Source organism: Lampetra planeri, chromosome 9 (assembly GCF_965212315.1).
Source record: "Lampetra planeri chromosome 9, kcLamPlan1.2.h2, whole genome shotgun sequence".
Classification (NCBI taxonomy): domain Eukaryota; kingdom Metazoa; phylum Chordata; class Hyperoartia; order Petromyzontiformes; family Petromyzontidae; genus Lampetra; species Lampetra planeri.
This window is the reverse complement of record NC_136115.1, coordinates 4,096,486-4,115,002: the sequence shown is the minus strand read 5'-3', so window position 1 is coordinate 4,115,002 and position 18,517 is coordinate 4,096,486. Positions and strand designations below refer to the sequence as shown.

The 18,517-nt window shown below is 45.2% G+C and overlaps 2 protein-coding genes across 8 annotated transcripts in view; one reads left to right on the top strand and one right to left on the bottom strand.

Annotated features, from left to right (window-relative positions):
- Positions 1-7,928, top strand: part of LOC144720582 (rho GTPase-activating protein 24-like) — a 96,922-nt gene extending 88,994 nt beyond the window's left edge. For all 7 annotated transcript variants that reach the window (XM_078597415.1, XM_078597416.1, XM_078597412.1 and 4 more), the window contains 4 exons: positions 1,606-1,679; positions 2,350-2,471; positions 2,994-3,924; positions 5,076-7,928. In XM_078597415.1, coding sequence (XP_078453541.1) covers positions 1,606-1,679; positions 2,350-2,471; positions 2,994-3,924; positions 5,076-5,283 — 1,335 coding nt within the window. In that variant the 3' untranslated portion in view covers positions 5,284-7,928. The remainder of the gene's footprint in view (positions 1-1,605; positions 1,680-2,349; positions 2,472-2,993; positions 3,925-5,075) is intronic.
- Positions 6,356-18,517, bottom strand: part of LOC144720585 (mitogen-activated protein kinase 8) — a 41,554-nt gene continuing 29,392 nt past the window's right edge. Inside the window, exons 8-13 of the mRNA XM_078597419.1 lie at positions 17,640-17,822; positions 16,621-16,745; positions 15,497-15,560; positions 14,873-14,950; positions 12,616-12,787; positions 6,356-10,154 (exon numbers count right to left, since the gene is read on the bottom strand). Of these exons, the coding sequence (XP_078453545.1) occupies positions 10,130-10,154; positions 12,616-12,787; positions 14,873-14,950; positions 15,497-15,560; positions 16,621-16,745; positions 17,640-17,822 (647 nt within the window). The 3' untranslated portion in view covers positions 6,356-10,129. The remainder of the gene's footprint in view (positions 10,155-12,615; positions 12,788-14,872; positions 14,951-15,496; positions 15,561-16,620; positions 16,746-17,639; positions 17,823-18,517) is intronic.

Sequence of the window (18,517 nt, the reverse complement as noted above, 5' to 3'; positions counted from 1 at the left end):
GCTCTTTTCGTGGATTTTCTGTTTGCACATAGTCACTTTAAGATGTTTTCTTGTTCATGTTTTTGTTTTTTTGTTTGTTGCGGTTGCACCCGATTCAAGAGCCGAATGGCTCACAGGGCTCTCTACCTAATCAATGAAACTTGACACTTGAAGAAGGGGAAGGGCGACACGCCGCCTACGATAGCATCTTGTCAGATGTCGGACACTGGGCAGGGTTGAAGCACCTCGGGTTATTGAAATCTAATCTTTTAGACCGGCAGGATGCGATGAGCACTGACGCTCTTTTTTTCCCCCACATATGTCCAGTAGGGGCGGGTGAGAAAGTGACAACAACGAGCCGATATTGAACGTGAGGTCTGATTGGGAATACCAGGTCCACATCAAGTTTGAATACCAGGTTGTTTAGAGGCTTGGGCTGCCAAGTGGACATTACGGCTATGGATTCTTCAATCCGTCTGTGCAGAGCTTTGATTGTTATCCCCTTGTCTGCGTGGGGTTTTTTTTTTTTCCTTGGGTTATTCTGGTGTCCTGCCATGTGCAGACACTTCAAAGGTATTGACCGAAATATCTGAAAGCAGTGAGGATTTTCCTTGACGAATACAGGACTTTATTAGTATGCTTTATGACAAGCCGCTATATTGATAACGAGTGGGAATTGTAATTGACGATCAAAATCTGCTGTTGATGAAAAGCGAAGAGTTGCCGCCTAGCATCGTTCGATTGCACACACAAAGCCAGAATGCATGTTTGCACTGTGAATTCTGCTGAGAGTATCTGTAAAAATACGATAAATTTTTCCTCCGATAAAAATGGGTAATCTCTTTCACCCTTGAGCATCGGCAAACACATTGTTACACGCTGACATCGAGTGTAATTACACTTTGTCAACATATTTATTTTCTCTAAACAAAACACCTCTTTGCTGCTAATAATTGTTATTGCAGAGAAGCTGTCACAATGCGGTAAATGCGTTTCCCCGATTTTGTATTTATTAAAATGTAACTGCTAATTAATGGTGTCGGCGCAGAGCTGAAAGAGAAACGTATTAGAATTATGGAATGGGAAGCATTTTGAAAATGTCTTAAGTGATAAACGCTGAGCTCTGAATGAACTAATTCCAATTATGCTATCCGTACTGTGTCATTAGATAAAGAACCCATTTAGAACACTCACAGATCAGCTATCACCCCCGGGGTCTAGGTAATACAGAATGGCTCATGGAAGAAGACATCACAGAACTACTACTTAGTTTCCTGCAAGTTACCTACTAGAATCCACCCTAGGGGAGGGGGCAGCATTTTCTACACACCCGTGCTGTGTAGAACTATTCATCACGTGGCAGTGAAACATTGGAGAGTGGGCCGAGACCATCAACTCAAAGCACTCCAGAGCCCCTGGCTTAATCATGGCCAGCTTCTCGGATTAGAACGCAGAAGCTCAGCGCTGTCAGCTCATTACTTTGGCCTCTTAGCCACCCGCCCACCGATTTTTATTTATAGCATTTTAATACATGTTAACGTATTTAGATATTAAAGTCTCATTAATTGATTGTGCTGTTTAAAAGTCTTGCGCGTGTGTGTGTGGTGCGTTTCTGTCCGGTGGCAGGGAGTAAAGGAACTGACACAACTTGCGAACAGCCTACCACTCGCAAACTTCAACCTCCTCAAGTACATTTGCAGGTAAGTCTCTTCCCCACTAAAATGTAATTCGCCGTCATTAATTTAACAAGGCAGCCCATTGAGGTGGATTACTTCTGTGGCCAGAGAGACGTGGAGATGTTAAGGGCCTCTTTTGGAGAAATTACCGAGTGGCAATTGAGGTCCATAAAAAAAATGTAAAAAGGATGGCCAAAAAACCCAAATTACTGATATTACATGGGGGGGGGGGGGCTTCATCCATTGGTGGATAGAGAATGGTTGATATATCGATCTATTTTTGTAGTAATTTAAGCAATGACTCGGTACAAACAGGGCCAGTGGCAAGCACCACTAACACCACACGAACCAAAATGGTTCTTGTTGAGGAGCCGTTTTTCTCAAGTTCTTTGGCTTTCATCAGAGTCATTTTGCATTTGTTCATGTTGCCACAGCTTCTGAGGGAATAACTTTTGTGAATATTAAAGATGCCGTATTATGATGGAAACAGGTTTGCAGCACCTCTAATTCGTACAGTTCAAAATTTGCCTTGAACGACACTACGGGTGGTCGAAATGCATTGGTGCTCTTTCTGTCAAAAAAAAAAGCTAAATCCCTTTTAGCTCAAAACAGAGTGCTCGCAAATACACCACAGTTCAAGAAGACAGGCTGGTGTTCTAACCAGTGTACCGACATATGACATCTTTGCCACCAGCTTCCTGTACGAGGTGCAGTCGCACGCCAGCATCAACAAGATGAGTATACAGAATCTGGCCACCGTCTTCGGACCAAACATCCTGAGGCCTAAAGTGGAGGACCCAGCAACCATCATGGAAGGTGCGGGCGGCTTTACCGGGTCGATCCACGACGATGGATCGGCAACGGTTGACATCGCGGCCTCGTCTGCATTTGAATCGATCGCTACTGGACATGTGTAGAAGAGCTTCATGAGCTACACTCTCAGGTTTTTTTCCGGTAAAGTCACGTAGGTAAAAAAGAAAATTAATAAAAGTAATAATATTAATAAAATAATAAATCACGACGTTTCGGAGGCAACACAAGTCTCCGTCATCAGGTGGGACCGTCGCAGCTAAATTTACTGTATCAGTAAATCTTGGTGGATAGAAATCTGGCTGTGACGGTCCCACCTGATGACGGAGACTTGTGTTGCCTCCGAAACGTCGTGATTTATTATTTTATTTATATTATTACTTTTATTAATTTTAATTTTATTTTTTTACCTACGTGACTTTACCGAAAAGACATAAGAGTATGAGTCCTTGCAGTCACGAAAGCTTAAAATCTAGCTTCACAGCTCATCGGATTCCTCCGGTCTAAACACGTATTTCCGATTTGCAGGAGCGACGACGGTGCAACACCTGATGTCCACCTTGATCGAGCAGCATGTCGTGCTCTTCGCACGCGGCCCGGAGGCTTCCAAGTCGTCTCTGAGCAGAACAAATGGGACCGGCTTCCGGCGGAGGGAGAGCGGAGTGTCGTGGGACGAGTCGAGCTCCCCTGCCCAGACCGACGGGGGCGCTTTGTCATCGCCCCTGAGCCTGTGCGCGGAGCAGCCGGGTTGCTACGAAAAGAACGGACTGGGCTTCCAAAGCGGGTCCTTGTCACAGGACGTGTTGCAGAGTTTGGCTCAGGGCGGCATAGCCTCCGAGCTGTTCAGGGACAAACCGTTCAAGGCCAGGAAGTACTCGTCGATGAGGATTTCGGTGGGGAAGCAGATGAGGCCGTCACAAAACGTGGCCATCGCCAACGGCGACGAGGGAGCGAGCGAGCAGGGCCGCGACGACAGGACGCCGAGCGGGTGGGCCGGCTCGGCCGACGACCCCAGAGACGAATCTCACTCCCCCGTCCAGCGGAGGCCAAACAGGGACAGTCCCGGCGCCGGCATGGCCGCCAACCGCCAGTCGACCTATGACAACGTGGCACCTCCAGGCAACGCGGACGGATCGCCGGGCGCGTGCGAGGGGGCCATGTGGTGCAGCTCCGTCTCAAAGCCCCCACGCACGCGCAACCACGCGTCGTCCTGTGGCGACGAGCCGCCCGGCACGAGTGACGACGCCGCCGCCGCCAGGTTTTGGCTGGACGACGCGAGGGGTCAAAGCGCGGCAGCGCAGAGGGACCGGCTCAAGTCCAGCGGCAGCGACTGGGATCCTATGCTCTCGCCGACGGACTCGGCCAGTTCGATCAACACGCAAGTGCTGAGCAACTTGATGGCGAAGATGCAGATGGAGTTGTCCAAGCAGAAGCTCGATTACGAGGGCAAGATACGGAGGTGAGTGTGGTTACGCGAGGGCGTCTAAATGCTCTCCCGTCCGTCTTGCGGCTCCTTGTGAGCTTACGAAAGCGGCATTGTCAAACGCACGCTGCAGGCTGAGGTTTCATCGTCTTTGCTCTTGGTGTGTTGGACTCTGTCTTCCGAATCGCGCTGCAGTTCTCAAAGCGGCCGCGATAACGATTGCACGCATCTAAAAGGAATCGTTTGGAATGCGATGGCAAAATCTAAACGTTCATGATTGACCTCATTTAAATACCTCCGAGTTATTTATATTTCCATTTTAGTCTATTGGTGCTTTTTGTTGTTGGTGTCATTTATCTACGTACTGTACACATCCGTCGTCATATACATCACCCTCCCAAAACAGTACAGCATTTGCACGTGCCACTAAGATGGTAAGCTTTGGGAAAACTGCGCAAGGCATGGTTGGTGGATTCATGCGAATGGTGCCTGAACGAGAAGAGCAATTCCAGGGAAATGTGGTGTTTGAGGCAGTACAACAATTAGATTTCTGCCATCTGTGCAGCGCTCGAGTGCCTTACTCCCATGAGTGTGGGTTTATTGTTCTTACGTACCTCTGGCTTCCTCCCACACTCAATTCAAAAGGGGAATGACCAAATGCTCATGAACCTTACGACTTTCCTGGGTAATCTATTAATATACTAACGATAATAATGCTCCTTATTTACTTAGGAAAGTCACACCAAGTCTCAATAATAATTTTTAAGGAGGGTCCACAGCTACATCGGATGTTTGGCTCATTCTGTTCGTGACTGTGCCACGTGGGTGGAAACCGGAGCACCCAGAGATACCCACACACGAGGCGCGGCTAACAACTCAAAGCAATGCACAGTTAGATCCAAGAATCCACTGCCTTGATAGCCTCCCCGACACTTGGAATTGCCACGAAGTACTCCCATACAAAACGTTGAGCAGGATCAAGCCTGCTCCGCTTCCGAGCTTTTATAACGAGATCTGACGCATGCATGGCGATCTGCTCGTGCACTTAAGATACATTCAGGGTAGCGGGCGGGCGGGCAGGCAGGCAGGCAACACTTTTGTCGGAACGAATAAAACCGGGAGCTGGCTTTGATTGAGGAACGTTCCATTTAATCTTTTTCTGCCACCTCCACGCCTCCCACAACCAGCCTGGAGACGTGCAAGCAGGAGCTGCAGGGCCGGGTGACGGCGCTGAGCGACGAGCTGGAGCAGGAGAGGAAGAAGACGACCATGCTGGAGATCCGCATGAGGAACGCCGAGAGGGCCCAGGCGGACGCCGAGCAGCGCAACGCGGCGCTGCAGCGCGAGATGGAGGGCTTCTTCACCACGTTTGGATGCTTGCAGCCGCAGCAATGACCGCGTCCCCTCCACCCCCCCCCCGTCACGGGAGTTGTGTCTTGCGCGTGGTTGTCTTATCGTGATAACAGAAAAAGTTTTGCTCGTTGCACCTTTTTTCCCCCCACCCTACACGTTGTCGTTTTATTGTTGTTGATCCCTGTAAATGCTGATAACCTAACTGGAACGTGCAAAGTATTTCATGTGATGAGTTTATTTTTAAAGGTTTGTGCCCTCCATTGGAGGGTGGTTATTGCGGTTGTAGCGACGATCAGGGCGTCGCAAGTCAGATTTCTTGTGTTCACGTATTTATTAGGCATGTAATGACTCGCCTACCCTCACGATTCGATTCAAGAATCGATGTTATAATATTGTTGTGAATGTAGTGCCGAGACCCAATTGCATACAACAAATTGAATATTGACTCTTAGGACGCCACGATTCAATGCATGTACCAAAACCATAATTGTAATCGGTGAATCCATGCATCGTTACATGCCTAGTATTTACAGGTATGCATGCAGACACATACATATATCATAAACACGTCTGTGCTTGCATACAAATTGCACGGGACCAGCCCAGCGTAGCTCGATAGAGCAACAGGCTCCGGATCAGAAGATACCCAACTTCAAATTCCAGTCAAGAGATGACCCAGCAGATCATTCCTCCCAGGGTCCAGGAAAAAGGGCAGTGCCTGATGAATTGTATTCAGCGACAAAGCAACATTGTTTTATGAATGAACTGGCCCCCACACAGGATAGTGTGATTTCCACCACCGATCCAGTAAATATATTTCCATAAGCTCCTTTAGGAATATGGGAAACTAACTTTTAAAAAGTAAATGTATACGGCGTCTATATAAACCAGTGACCCCTTGATTTAATGTAAGAAACTACCAAATCTAGGATGTGGGACCCCTATATGTTTTATAACGAGGTCAAATACATTTAATTATGTATTGTATTTTACTAGTATGTATATGAAATACAAACTATTGATATATCGAACTAGGAGTGTCTGACCAGAGTGATAGTGATTCTAATTTCAGTCTCCCCAGAATACAGATAAAGGTGCGAGGCTAACAACAGTATTTGTCACAGCAATTTACTTGTCTTTTATTTGACAGAGACCTAACACAATGAATAATCAAATGAGGGAAAGTAGAGTACAGTACGTAGTTTTTTTCTCTCCTAACTTTTGTTGTAAATTAATCATTAAGGCCGGAACTCCCAGAGGTGGTTAAGGAATTATGTAAGCTGTGCAGGGCAGAACCACGAAAAGCTTTGCAAGCGAGTGTATGTTTACCTCTACAATGACGATTCTGCTCAAACTCATAAATCGTAAACTTCCTCAAGACCAAAACCGCGTCCACAATGAGATCACGAGCCCTCGTGGGGCATTGAACGATCTTATTTGGTGACCACCCGAGTCGCCGAGCCCAGAGAGAATAAACTATCTCCGTCTGCATAGATTGACGCGACGATGTGTGCAAAGTCAAGATGCATATTACCGTGGGGCCTTATGGACATTAAGGGTTCCATTTTACTTAAGAATGTACGTCTCGTGGTGTAACCTTTTCATGCGCTGGACAATATTTAGTTCCGAGTCACGTACATCTTGAAGCCTTGAAGCCTAAAAGTAAATTTCCAGGTACGTTGGTGTTGAAAAGGAATTTGATTACAGAGTGCACAATCTCGTCCGATGGTAGCGGGCGACTTCATGCAGGTCCGACACCGCACCCTCAGAGCTTGGTGATAAAAACAATGCATTGTAATTTATAAGCTTTAAAAATCAACTTGCGTTGCCTTTCGTATTTATCGCTCCATTGCACATGGTATGTGTCTACGCCTTCAGTTCAAAGGCCGCTGCAATGCGATACTGTAATAAAAGTGCTTTAAGATTTTAGCTGCGTTGTACGCAACACAATATTTTCGTTTATTTCCAACTAATGTACTTATGATTGTGTCTGTGCTTGTAAATTAAATTTGTTACAAACGTACGGTTAATTTCCCACGAGTGGGAAGTCGATCACACGTTGTTTAAGTTTCAGTGTTCGTCAGGGGTTATTTCGTATGCAAGTCGTAAATACATACCTGTCAACCCATACGGTTTACCCCTATTCCTGTACAGGGAAATTGAGTTCATGTCCATACGGCGTACAGCCATTTAGATACTGGCAAAAATAACTTTTTTGTCTGTTTGTTTTTCCCTTGTGACGGGACTTTGTCGGATGAATCTTGAGATTTATAGGAGCGCGGGGTGACCAATAAGGTCTGAATTGGTCTATAATAAGGGGTTGACAGGTATGTAAATATCGCAAATTTTGGCAATGCGTCAATGGGAACGTGTACGGACAAGGGTGTGGGTTGCGTCTCTAAGTTAACAACGGTGGCTGGATTCTGTGCGATAACGAAGTGTGTCCTGCTTGCATCTAAACGTTTAGCCACAAGGTATCGCTTTTGTCGGCAAACTGTTCACTTAACTGCATAAATCGTCAAATATTCACACTGCCATGTTATCCATTAACAGTATTTCCTTTACCAAAATGTATTTATCATGAATGCAGATGACTGTGTAGCATTCGGTACGACTGTTACTTTTATATCGTTCCAAGCAGGCTGTAATAAATTTAATTGAAGCAAATAAACATGCAAGGTTATAAAGCATTGTTTTTTTTAGTATTTTTTTTATTTAGCATTCTCTTGTCTGAGACAGCACTGAGTTGTACAGTACACTTACTATCAGTTAATGCATGATTAGTTACAAACTTCTATTTTGTGTTACATCACAGCCAAATATAGCAGCAGAAGTTAGTATATGGGGGCTGGATTACAGATCGTGATCTAAAAAAATGGGTTTGGAAGCCACAGCCGTGTGGAGTAGTGGATTCTTAAATGTGAAATCATTATTTTGGTACAGGCAAGCTTTTTTTAAGGTGATAATGCAAAGTGCTTTGCTACACGATGGTAGATTAAATTAGTTGCGAGGATATTAAAACTCCATTTTTGTAGATTCTCATCCAGCCACATATATTCTCCTATTTGCTATTTCCAAAAACACAGAGCGAAGCGCCAAATGATATCGGTGCATGTGAATTATACCAAGATAAACCCTTTGCCAGAATGAAGACAACTTGAAAAAAAATGTAATGCGACTGTCAAACAAAGCAGCAGCAATGAACCAACGTTTGTCAAGACAATGTCTAAGCAATACGCGGCAAATGATAACCCAACAGACAATAAATAATGTTTAAAAAATATACAAAACAGAGTAAAATGGAAGCACAATATTTACTGCTACCAATGAATGACGTGAAAAATGTAGTGTGCACTGAAGTACATTTTATGTAAAGGCTTTTACAGGAATAGATTTATAGTGCCTCATTTGCAATAAAGGCGAGAAAAAAGCCCGATTTTGTTAGAAGAAATAAAAATGCAAGTTATTCACCCTAAATGCGCCCAATTTCATCAGACCATGGAAAGCTAAGCAGGCTAACACCTGCTTATCACGAGGACGGGTGAACTCCAGGGTTTGCTCGATGTGTCCCGGAGATGTTAATGCCCGAGTGGCATCCGTCTCATGGGCGGTGGGTTTAGCCAAACGCCAATTATTGGAACTGCCCAAAAAAATCTCAATGTAGGGAAGGTTCGGCAAAGAGTCTTGAGGCTCAGCGAGTCCTTCCCAGGTAAATATTAGATGGCATGAATAAGATGCGTTTCTGTGGGTTTTCATTATGGGATTGGACCAAACATCTGGACTTGTATAGCAATGAGAAAGATAGGATACATGGTAAGTATTGCAGTACCCCATGGTCCTGGGCCATTGCTCATTGAAATTTTGGTTTAAAAAAAAAAGTACTGCCGTGGCAAAATCAGTGACTTCCACTCTGTCAAGGCGTCTTGGAATAATAACACCCTCAATGTTTATAGAGTTAACTGGTATACATTTGTCTGAACAGAAAATTCCAAAAACCCAGTTTGTGTCTTACAGAGCATGTATGTCAAAGGATTGTGTTTTATATGGCCAAGGCCCATGAGAATGTAAAGTGTTCTGTCTGAACACAACTGACCTGTTGTGTCACTACAGTTTAAGAATATGTCGTAGCTAATTATTCTATTATTCTTGTAATAGGGCGTTCATGCAGCTTATTTCGCGCTATTTTGCTCGTAATCAAAACGCAACACTCAAAGCATACTCTGCAAAGTCGCACGGCGAAATAATTGTTAAGCATCGCAATGTTACATTGGACAATTTACATGCAGTAAATCATTGGCATATGTGTTGCATTTAACGCCGTTTTCAATATTGGAAGTATAACATGTATTTAAAAAATGTTTTATTCCCCATCCCTCTGCAAACTACGGTTGTACCAAAATGTAGATTTAAATTATACATTTTTAAACCAGACAAGTGGATTACATGTCTGCTACGCGTGGCCACAAACATTTTGATTGTTGGCCACAGTTAAATGGGCGGTAAAATATAAACCAATGTATTTAATGAGGCCACAATACACGATCAACTATATTCCTAGGCAGAATCCAAATTTGATTTACAACGTATTATACAGGCGAATATATAAAACAAAAATTGAAAGGTAAAAAAAAAGAAAGTTCGTTCTGGTTTAACGACACAAGCGAATCCTGCGCAATTCTACTTGGGCAGCTGCGGGTTTTTTGTCGTGGCGCAACGGTGTCTTGCAAAGTGGCCGGCCGTGACAGGACGGAACGTGGGGGGGGACACGCCACGAGAGCAGCGAAGGTGTGCACAGGTGCGGCGGTTTCAAACCGAGACATGCCGACCTGCTCACAACGGGCCGGCGAGTCACGGCAACACAGTATGCAACATCTTCCCACTGCCCCTCTCACTTCCCATTGGTAATGGAACACCTACAACACAAGCAGAGGAGAGCGAGGTGAAAAACGGTGCGGCACGCCGGGCGGTTAGTCGTCGACGACGCGGCTCGGTTGCAAAAGCCGCCGCCAATCCGCATGCACTGCTGCGGCTCAAGCGCCAGCACAATGAACGCATTTGTTTGCGGTGCACAAGACAAGTGGGTCACGGTCAATAGAAACGGTGTGGCAGAAATTGAAGAGTAGGGTAATGGGTTTTTTTTCCTCATTTGGGAAGTTAAAATATTAATTCGTAGGCCAAATACAATATTTACTTGATGACGACATTCGTTCCGTAAAAAAAACGCCATTTTATTTCGCCGAGCTACAGATGTTGTTTGCTTTGTATAGTGTATTATATTTTAGATTATATATTTTTTTTTTTAACCAAATTACTCAACTCGTTCTGAATTGAAATGGTGCCAACACAGGTTTCTATTGAGCCAGGTGCTGATGTGGGAGTGATTAATAAACGCAGTATAAAGGGGTTATTTTAAAGGCAATAAATGAATACAAGCTTTGTAAACTATAACAAAGTACTTCAACGTAACATTTAAAGACAATGGCTTTTAAAAAAGAAAACATGATTTAATGTTTTTTGATTAAGCTTTAGTTTATTACATGACAACAGTAGTAACAATATAATTTAAACATGCATGAGCATTCTGGGTGCTATTTTATAGGCTGTTGTATACTGTGAGCCATAATGTGGTATCAATGTGTTAGTTTTTTTTTTACATTTGAAGTATATAACCCTAATGCAGTTTACATCTTAAAATAAAATCACTCGATAGTCAGCTCTGCTGAAAGTAATAACTTTTTTAATCTATTAATATTCACCTTAAAGTATTCTCAAATCTCAAAATATAATTGGTCTCTTTCGTACGCCATTCCGATATCCCGAAGTATTTTCACCTACCAAGCCTTGTTTCCACTTAACCAAACTCCCCACGCTTTGCCGATTCACTTTCGCCTCAACCATCTTCGCACATGCCAAATCCATCCACCCACCGACAAACCCGTCCCCCCACATTCAACTAACACTTGAACGCCATCGTCAAATGCACTTTTCGTCGAGTACAAAACAAAGTAAGCAATAGATAAATAAATACATCGCAACCTGACCAGCGCTCATAAATTAACTTGCTCACCGAACCCTTAATCATCGCTAAAAACAAAGAGACAAATAAAGACACGCGCACACGCGCACACACAAAAGACAAACGGCAGCATCTTGAGGTTTCGCACAGTTTGCCGCTCTGCCCCGACAGCTCGCGTCTCATTGGTATATAGTCGCATGCAGCCCTGGTAACGTCGACAGCGATGGGTCTTTAAAAAAAACCCATTGCAAACGAGCATCATGCAGCGGCCGTAACGTCACTGCCGGCAACGTCGCGTCGTAATGAAAACGCACGGATTAAATAGCAACACCGTCAAAAATGCCGAGCCCATCGAATTACAAAAAGGCCATTCATAAATGCATCATTGTAAATCCTGGAGAGGCTCGAGCACCATTCGTATCGCTCACAGCCACCACCACTTGATTTAGTTAAGAGAATTAACTAAACTTATTTTATAGTGAACGTTCCTAGCCAGCCCAGACTTAATTAAACCAAGCCACCATCTGCAAATAGCAAGCGCTGTTGCGCTTTACATATCGATATGAGATCACTTTGTGGGATTTTTTGTGCGTCTAAAATTACTTATTTTGGCACATATTTCAGGCCAAACATATTTGAACACAAATAAATAGGAGTTGCTCGGCTTGCATGGGTAGAAGCTAAATGAGCAGAAAGCCTGATGCAAAGGGCTTAAGTGACCAGGTAACCATAAGGAAAATGATTAAAGCAGTTTGTATTTAATGTGTTTGTACATTACGGCAAGGGCCAATTGAAATCACTGGAAGCAATTTTATCTATTTCGGAAAAACACCTGCCCCCGTTGTTGTGCAACATTTTTTTTACCCGAGTGAAGGCGTACAATTTAAGCACGCCGTTCTTTTTACACATCCAAATCACTGTTTATGACGAGCATTGCCTTGCAGCAGTTTAGACCCGACGATATCCTCTGTCCCATCCAGCTTCAGCACAGCTACGTCTTTAGCCTGGGGCGAGCCTTCATGAGGGGCCACTCGGAAACTTGGCGAATCTCGAGCGAAAAATATTTAGATCAGTCACAACTACCTACAGCATGCAGTGGCCTACACGCCACCGTGTAAACGTCATGCAACCGAGATGACCCTAGTTTGCTATCGACGTTGACTTTAAGGCGTAACTATCTTGTCGGCGCTTCCAGTGATTTCTAAGCAGGCTACCCTGAGCGCCGTCGCACCGTGACTGGCCTTTGCGGGGGAATGGGGGGGGAGGGGCGAGATTTTGGTTTGGTGGCACCCACTGCACAGCGCGTGCACTGCTAAGGGCACGGGTGGCAAGGGTGGCGCAGGCAGTCGGCTAGTCACCTGCAGCAGCCGAGGGGCCCTGCGGACGTCTCCAGGCTGCTGTCCGTGTCGGAGGCGAGCGTCTGGTCCGTCGACATGGACGACACGTCGTTGATGGGCGAGCAGGACGACGGCGGAAGGCTTGGCGCGTCGCTGGGCGCTGCCGCCGCCGCCGCCGCGCTCACTGTGCCGACTGCCACGGCAGTGCAGAGAACGCCCGCCATTTGGTACAGATCAACGTCCCTTGTTCGGCCGGGTGAGGCCGTTGAGATTGGCAGTAATAATTAAATTGCGATAATTTAGTACATTTTGATGGTTGTGCCATTCGTATAGCACAAGCCTCACACAAAAGCCCTGGTTTTTTTTACAAATTGATGCCAGTAGAAAGCATTGTTGTATGCTTTACCCAATGAACTAATTAAGTAAAGGACGGCCTTGGTTATGTATAGTGGTGAATATGTTTTGTGTAACTAATTATGGGCAATTTTTATGTATTGGGACAATAATGTTGGCACATAAAAACCATGAGGCCTTACTACTCTTGCGAACAATGTCAATATATAAAGTCCACTTTACAGTTTGCACTTGTACGCTACCCCTCGTCTACGTTCCCCACCTTCACCAACCTGCACTGACCAGCGTGGTGAAAGCATAGGCAAATATAGCCTGCACGGTGTGGGGGGAGACCCTTGTCCAGAAGTGCGTGTAATGTGCACTTTAAATGATGTGGCTCGCTTTGGTCATTCTCCCCAGAAATTGCAGCATGCCTGCAGAAGTTGAATTGTCCACTCTCACCAACATGTCTCGGGTGGCTGGTGCTCTGAACTTTAGGCTCTCCAGCCTCCAATAAAAAAAAAACGAAATTTCCACATTGGAGCTGAACCCTCCACCGGCAACCTTATTTACTGTGTATTTGCAATTAACAGTCTTTACTGCATCATTCGCTCTTCCAGTGTTTCTTATGGCTCATTTGCATCAAATAGATTTACACTTTGTCGGCTGCTCCCAGGTCTTGCTTGCGAAAGACATATTGCATCTCAACAGGCCACCATCTAGCATTCAAAGTTGACAATTTGATTGGTCAGGGTGTTCCAGGTTGTCAAAATGCAATACAGTTTTCTTGGCGCGTTAAAATAATATACAGGTTATAAATAAATAAAAGATAATCCTTCCAACGAGTGATGTAAGACCTTGCGCCTCCAGAATAAAAGAAAAAACACATCTAACAAACTTCAAATATAAAACTAAACTGGAGAACGTGTTTTTATTGACACTTGTTTTTTTTTTGGCAGATAACTGAGACTAAACATGTAAGAGCAAGGGCTCTTGCGTGGATTCGAACGATTTACACAGGGTAACGATGACCTGATCAGGAATCTAAGGCGGTGAAATCAATGAAGCACTGTTCAGTTGAGACGTGTACTCAACTATTTTACTGACCACCGAAGCTCTTGATTGGTGGCCGAAAATAAAAAAGTATATTCCCCCCCCCCCCCAAATGTGTTAATTGTTAACTACAATGTAGCCAACATCCCCCCCCCCCTGCAGAAAGAAACAAGGTCAGCATTTATATTCACGAGTGTGGCAACACTGCCATAAGTGGTTGCAATAACTCATAGGCTGATGACAAACACAACCTTAAGGACGACGACGTCACAAATTACTTGAGCAAGTAGCAGTGACGTACCCCACGGGTTTAAAATCGGGCCGTGGCGTCTTGTCTCACACGTTGACGCAGATCAAATTGCTGATGCTTCAGGCTGCTGTAAACGCACGATATTTCCTTGTTATTGGCTTTCGGATGTGGCCTTGAACCTTAAAAGACGTAGGGTTTTTTTTGTTTGTTTCTCCTATTAAAAAAGTGACGGATTGAGCCACTTGCAGTTCTGCGTGTCCGTACGCCAGCCAATTTATGCGCTTGCGACTGTCGCACCAACAGTTTTGTGGAATCGGCACCATAAAATAAACATGACACTAACTTCTTTACACAAATGCATTGGTGCAAAAAGAAGGTACACGCAGCATCTTACTTTGTGTAAGGAAAACATAAAAAAACGAGACTATGATATTGATATCATATAAGCTGAAGCCGGTGGGTATTTTGAATTATGTCACCTTAAATGTTTACAACCACGTGCTTCGCTTTGTTTGGTCCAAAATCCAACGTGAAAACGGCTACAGGATGTATGAAATGATGCCGGGTTAAAATAAAAACGAACGATGCTCGGCGTTATGCTTGCTTAAAGAATTCTTCTTGTGACAGCTTCTTGTGACTGACCCGAGGGGGAGGGCTGTCCCTTCACCACTCCATTCCGATTCCTCTCCTCCCAGTCCAGCACTTCTTTGTAGATTAGCTCTGAAATGAAGGAATGGGTGGCATTACAAATGAGGCATTTACTATTTCGAGGAAAAGAACCGGAAGGCAGAGTGTTCTGCTGACCCTTTTTTGATTCGTCCGTCAACATCAGAGTTTTACACCCCCATATTGCAGATCAGCAGAGAGTGGCGGCACAGCGGTTTGCTCAAGTGTGCCGTGAACCCGGCAACATGAGTTCGATTACCGGTCACGGCTAACATCAGTGGCGAACGGTATCTGAACTGATACTCCTCTTCTCCAGCCAATACTAAGCAGTGTGGTGAACTAAAAACCAAAGGCACAACATGGCATGCGGAGACTGCTGTGGTTTCACAAAGGCCTGGAAACTTATGATATAATCACAGTGATTACTTGAAATTGCTGTTGCAATTTGGAGCATCAAGAATGTACCCTTATCGTAATATGGTATTGTTGAAAGAAAATGAAGCATTTTATCAGGATGACTGCAAAATCAACGTGAGAATGGTTTATACCAATCACATGCAGGCAGCACAAATGGTTATCATTTCATGCAGTGCATCTTACCTTTCCATTCATCTATGCTATGCTCTCTCTCATCCAGCTGCTTGTCATAAATCTTTGGTGGAGGCTGAACGAGAAAGTGACGGAAGAAAAACACAAGCAATGGTTAACTATACTTCAAGAGAATGACTGGCTGACATTTGAGCAAACAAAACGAATTACATTTCCTCAGCCCACGAACGTCCTCAATGGCAGCGTAAACCCCATTACACGCGGCCACAGCCTGAACAATTTACTGTCGCGCGGTGTGAAATACAATGTTCACAAATTCATATATGATTACCGAGGTTGTTAAATACATAAATGCATCATGGGACCTCCTTTGTCAGTACCAAAATATGATAATAGGTCTAACACTGTTTGAGACGAGGCTCAAAAGAAAGCCGTCTCTGGTGTGGACCAATCAGTTTCAAGGACAATGCATATATTATCAGAGAATGTTTTTTGTTTGCATTCTGACCACAAGCATTGTGGTTAATGCAGACATGATGCCTTGTAAAAGGTTTCAGTTTGGTGTTTTAACATCTTAATGCCTGTTTTGTTGCCAGAAAAAAGGGGAAAAACACATCATATATAAATATGCAGAAACAAAATGAAAATGCAACGTGTAATTTAGGCCGGCTGGAGAATAGAATTTGCGAGACAATGAAGATGGACTCGGGGGTTTCAGGGTCAAGTCAAAGTGATCTCCTGCTCACATGAGCCTTGAGCATCGGGGGCGGTGTTCATCTACCGTTTACAGCCCTGAGCCAGCGGTGGACGCTTCACATCTCCACGGCGGCGGAATATCGACCCATGGTATATGACCGTTGTTGACGTCCCGCGCAAAAGTGCCACTCAAGTTTTGATCCCAGAAGGAACGACGGGGGGTTGAGTCAAACCCCAAACAGGATTTGAACTCGCAGATCCTGTCGATTGCCCGCCGCTCGCTCTGCCACCGAGCCACCTGGCCCGGTTCAGGGTCGAGAGAGAAAATATGTTGGTGGAGAAGAATTAGCACTTAGCGAAGAGGGTTGTAGCAGTGCGTAATGCCAGGGGGAGTGGATCTCCTATGGTGAGGGGGGGGGGCAGCAGATGAGAATGAGTGACCTCCGATTGAATGGAGGCTGAAGGAAACATCGACTCACCGCTTCTACCTCGCTGGGGTCATACCAGATGTTGATGTAGGGGTGTGCCAGTGCCTGATCGACATTTATCCGCTTGGCTGGGTCGATCACAAGCATCTTGGACAGTAGATCCCTGGCTTGGCTTGCTGCAACACAGCGCTGTGTTAGTGACAGTGTAATTGATATATTTTTTATTTTTTGGCAACAATTTCCCAAAAACTCTGCAAAAGGCAAATGAAAACCATATCTTGATCAGCGCTCCTGAAGCTTGCATGATCTGATGAGATCAGGCACATTCAGGTTGGTTTGGTTGTAGGCATCGGTGGCTTGTGTGAATATCAAAGGCACGGTGGCACGTATCGGTAACTCATCGCTTCCGATGATTTGGGGAATCGCACAACAGGTTTCAACGTGTGCTGCGAGACTCCTCAAACCCACTGGGCCTGCAAGGAAATCAGCAGGTGGCAGCACAGATAATGGATCCATGGCATTTGAGTGCAGCTTTTGAGTTCTGTCCCCTTGCATGCTGCTCTGGGTTTCCGAAACCACATTTCCGATCACACGCTAGCAATGATCGGGACAAACATCCCCATGCAGGACCATCCTGAAAAAGAGTCTTCAGACTCAAGTTAGGTTTTTGTGGATGAACAATGGTAAACGTTATTATTATTCATATGTAAGACTCCTTTTATTGCCTCCTCTGTATAGAACAATTTGTGGTTTCATTCTCCATAAGACTCCGTGTCACGATGGGAGTTAATGTTGCTGCTGTGCGACTGCTGTGTAGGGGTTTCCCGCCGTTGTGCTGCATGGCTCTCTGGCGAGTTTACGGGCTGTCCCGCGCGACGCCAGACGTTCCGCTCCACGTGCTGGAACTTTTTCAGGAACCGAAGAAAACCTTTCTGGAAACAATCGCATCGTTCCTAGAGAAGCTCCCGGGTACGCAAAGCAAAATGTCGGGGACACGGCGCCAAACAAACACGTGCTGGAGCAACCCCCAAAAATGCATCGGAGAGCTAGAGCGTTGCGCCGCGGGTCACCTTTGAGACGATTGTTCTCGGAGTCTGCCGGGAAGAGCACGTCGGGGAAAAGCTTCTCGAAGCTGTAGCCGGCGTACTTGGGCCGGTTTTCCACGTAGTTGCGCACGGTGGGCTGCAGCTTCTTCATGAACTCCGCCATGGGCGTGCCCAGCTGCTCGATGATTTTGTTCCACTGGTCGATGTCTGGGTGGCGGCGGCGGCGAGCTTAGGAAAACGCAGCGTGTGCTTGATGGAACCGTATTATTATCTCGCCGGTGCAGCTCTACCGTGCCATTACCGTGTAGCCCAACGTTAAACTTTGACCCCGCGGAGGAGCTTTGGCATCGTACTGCGTTAATCACCGTGTGCACGTACTCTTGTCGGGCGGCGGGGAGCTTTAAAGAAAAACGCGCCGCGCTGCCGACACTGCTTTGGCCATTGATCACGTTATTGTTCGGCGTATGTTCAACTTTAACCAAGCACAGAGCTTTGGCATCGTAGTGCATTAATCGCTGACAGTGCACGCACTCTATTTAGCCTAAACTGTGCCAAATTAAATCTCAATTGGCCCAGGCGAAAAATATACCAAATATATAACGTATATAAACAGAAAGTAAAAAAAACACAAACGCACTTTAAAAACAAAATGAACAGCCAAAGCATATGTAAGCAAAATCGTGATAACGTAAAATGTAACAAATAAACGATATCAACGAGAGCAAAGGAAGTGGGAGGTCATGGTTAGGGAAGGAAAGGTAGCGGTGCGCGGAGGCATGTCAGATATAGGGGCAGATGTTATCCCTGGAAATGTAATAATGTCCATTCCTAAAATGTTAGGCCTGGCCTCAACAAGTGCCCCAACCACAATATTAATCTCCGGTCATGCCACCGCAGAGGTT